This window comes from Manis javanica, chromosome 4, assembly GCF_040802235.1.
Source record: "Manis javanica isolate MJ-LG chromosome 4, MJ_LKY, whole genome shotgun sequence".
In the NCBI taxonomy this organism is placed as follows: Eukaryota; Metazoa; Chordata; class Mammalia; order Pholidota; family Manidae; genus Manis; species Manis javanica.
In genome coordinates this window covers 140,318,486-140,321,781 of record NC_133159.1, presented here as the reverse complement: position 1 = coordinate 140,321,781, position 3,296 = coordinate 140,318,486, and the positions used below count along the sequence as shown (strand labels likewise).

Sequence of the window (3,296 nt, the reverse complement as noted above, 5' to 3'; positions counted from 1 at the left end):
TTTTTCCCTTAGGATGTTTTTTTATCTCCTTATGTTCTTTATTCTCTGAGAACAACCCTGGGAGGTCTTGATAGGAACCAAAAGAGTAAGAAAATTGAGTCACTAGACACCATGGGAAGAAGAATTCACATCTGTATTTTCATGACTAGGCTTTTTCTTAGTTCACACTAGCTTCACCCCACAACCTTGGTGCTTTAGTTTACTAAGCACTTCTGTGTGCATTAGCTCCCTTAATCCTCATACCAGGCTGCCTTATACAAGCAATACCAATTCCTTCAGGGATAGGAAACCAGTTCTTTTAAGTACCTGCAGAAAAGTACATAGCTGATGAAGGGCCAAGGTAGGCTCCCCAGCACCAGGGCCGTCCTCTGAGCACTTTCCTAAGGTGAAACTAACCCTGTGGGTTTTGACTGGGAAATGCTAGAGGGGGATGCCATAGAGTGTGGGACAAGCATAGGTTTTGATGTCCTATAGATCTGGCTTCTAATAGCTCCCTGCTGTGGGACCTTAAACAAGCTAGTGACTCCTCATGGGCCTGGGTTCCCCCTAGGGTAATTTGGGGAACCGTCACCTGCTTATTGTTGTGAGGACTAATGAGACATGAAAGTGAGGAAACTGTCAAACTTTTATTATGAAACAAATTCAGAGATTTTAAGAGACCCGCCCAAGGTCATCAAACTGGACCACTACTCAGGTGAGACTCGGCCCTGGACCCTTCACTCCTCGCGTAGAGTTCGGTGGTAAAGGCAGCGAGGAACTGCAGAAGCCCTGAAGCGCGGGAACTGACGCCTGTCCCTGCTCAAGCTCCGCCCGCCCCGCCTTCGGCGGCCTCGGCTCCGTCAGGGGGCGCGCGCGGAGGCCTCGCTCTAGCCCGCCGCGCGCCTTGCCCCTAGCCCCTCTCTATGGTGGCTCGGGCGCCGCGGAAGCGGAGGCGCGCTCCCGGGAAGGGGCGGGGTCGCGTGAGGGGTGGGAGCGGCCGGGCAAGAGGCTGGGGATCGGGTGCGGAAGGCCAACTTCCCGGCGCTGCCAGTGAGGATGTCGCCACTACCACCCGGTGCCCCTCAGCCCCGGAGACGACGCCGTGGCGGAGCCCGGAGTCCCCCTGCCTGAGGCGTCCGCACCCCGGATCCGGCCCTTCCTCTCGTCTCCTCCCAGGTGCGCGCCCGGCGGGCGGCCGCGGCAGGTGAGGCGGCGGTGGCTCTGGGATCCGCGGGACGCGGGGCCTGAGGTGGGATCCTGGGAGAGGCCGGGGTGGGGGACGCTGCTCGGCCCGAGGTCTCGCCAGGCTGTGGTCTGGGGGAGCCTCCTCTGTGCGCGGCGAGCCTCCTCTGTGCGGGGCGAGCCTCCTCTGTGCGGGGCGAGCCTCCTCTGTGCGGGGCGAGCCTCCTCTGTGCGGGGCGAGCCTCCTCTGTGCGGGGCGAGGCCTGGGACTCCCCTACTTGCTGGAGGTTCCCGCACCCAGGCTAGTCCGGTCCCATTACAAGTGCCCGCGAAGCATTACACCTGTGGAGGCAGTAACGGCAGACCTGTCTCATCTCCAAAAGCCTTACGGACCAGCAGGTTCTGTTGGCGTGGGGAAAGATACCGCTTTTCGGAAGAGGAAACTGAGTCAGGTACGCCGCGGTCTGCTTCCCCCTGTAAAGGAACTGGCCTGTTCCTGCTTCGTGGAGGAGCCCTGCGGGCTACTAGGAAGAAGGGGGCGACTGGAGTTTGAAGACTTAATGGAGAAGTTTGGGGATGTTGTTATTGCCCCCGGGGTCCACTGTTCCCTCATTTGGGAGTTGTCCTCTGTTCGGTTGAGATGTTGTGAGGTCGCCAATGGCCTAGACGGAGAGGGAAGTGGGGCCTCTCTGCAGCTGGCTGGCCATGAGACCATTTGACCAGGCATGGGGAAGTATGGCTGGACCAGGTGAGCCAGAGCGTGGCAGGCCTCTGCTCAGAGCCTGATTTCAGGCTGACAGAAGATAAAAGAACACATTTTCTTATTTTTGTTGGTCTGTTATTTGTTCTAAGACAAAAAACTGCCTGTGTAATCGAGGAGTGCACCATGTTCTCCCAGTCTATCTCGGGAGAATTGTTAGTTTGGAAGTAGGGTTTTACCCACAGCTATCACTTTGCACCCTGGCCAAAGGCCACAGTAACGTGATAAAGTCCTCAGGTGCATGTGGTCTTCTAAGAAAGCAGTTCCTTATACAAACCTTTTACAGGTGATTTGGAGGACAGAGAAGATTTCTTGTCACTCCTGTTGCTACATCTGTTTGGGGAGTGTTGTGGTTTTCCTACGGACCGTTCAAGTTATGAAATGTGGCCAAGGCTGTCCATTTATTGAACCATTTTTCTAGGAATGGGAGTAGGCAGGGGACATGGTGATGGGCTGAGTTTGTTTGTATACAGAGTTCTAGGATTGGGAGCTGGAGTGATATTCTCTTTCTGTTCGGGGATTTCAGGTTTGACAACTTTATCTTTTTTTTTTTCTTGATTGCATTCTTTCACAGAGTAGGAAATAGATGATGGCAAGCGTTACTGAAAATTTATGGCATATTTCCTAATAATTCTGGACTTTAGTGTACAACTCAAGTTACAGTTTAGAGGTGTTATTTTCTTAAGTTTGAAAATTGTAACAACTGTAAGATTGATGTGGCAGGGCTAATTTGATTGTTTGAAGAAAATTTCCATGTAATCTAGGACACACATTTTAATACCTCCGTTTAATTACAAAGATCAGCCCACTAAATATTAAAAACTTTAATATTGCTCAGGTAGACAGCTGTTATCCTGACTCTTTACATTGTGATCAAGGTTTATAAATCCTCTAAATGGATTTAATTTAGCCAGTTGCTAATATGATGCCCACAAAAAGAAAGTTGTTCTCAGAAGGGTTAGAAGTTAGTTCTCAAACTTTCTCATGGCCAAAAGACAGTTGATATAATTTAGCCTAGCACCATCTAATAGGAATGTCTCTTTAAAGGCTCTTAAAATAAGCAGTAGGAAGACAATTTTCAGTTACTAGCATTTAAGAAGACAAAACAGCCACAATAACCAAAAAGGGCACAATTTCTTCCCTAATTATATGTTCGTTATGATGTTTAATACAGCTACACCCATCTGTAAGAGTGTTGTGTCTAGGACCTTCTGAAAACACCTGCATAGACCTAAGGTGTGTTAGGGGATTAATTCCACCTTGATGTTTTATTCTTAAAATAGAACCTTTAATACTCCTATTGTTTTAATGGTAAATTAGAGATATCAAATTTGTTCTGGCCATAGTGTTTATGTTTTGGGAGGAAAGTTGTAAC

General features: G+C 50.0%; 1 protein-coding gene across 7 annotated transcripts in view; it reads left to right on the top strand.

Annotated features, from left to right (window-relative positions):
• The window catches only part of RFFL (ring finger and FYVE like domain containing E3 ubiquitin protein ligase), an 89,813-nt gene that overhangs the window by 8,825 nt on the left and 77,692 nt on the right, over positions 1–3,296 (top strand). For 4 of the 7 annotated variants that reach the window (XM_073235166.1, XM_037008450.2, XM_073235167.1 and 1 more), the window contains exon 1: positions 994–1,183. The exons of 1 other annotated variant lie outside the window; for it this stretch is intronic. Coding sequence is in view for 1 of the 6 variants with exons in the window: in XM_037008449.2 (XP_036864344.2) it covers positions 903–1,155 (253 nt within the window). In the remaining 5 variants the exon portion in view is untranslated. Of the gene's footprint in view, positions 1–889; positions 1,184–3,296 lie in introns of those variants that run through there. 2 more of the 7 variants (XM_037008449.2, XM_073235165.1) reach the window with 2 other exon arrangements.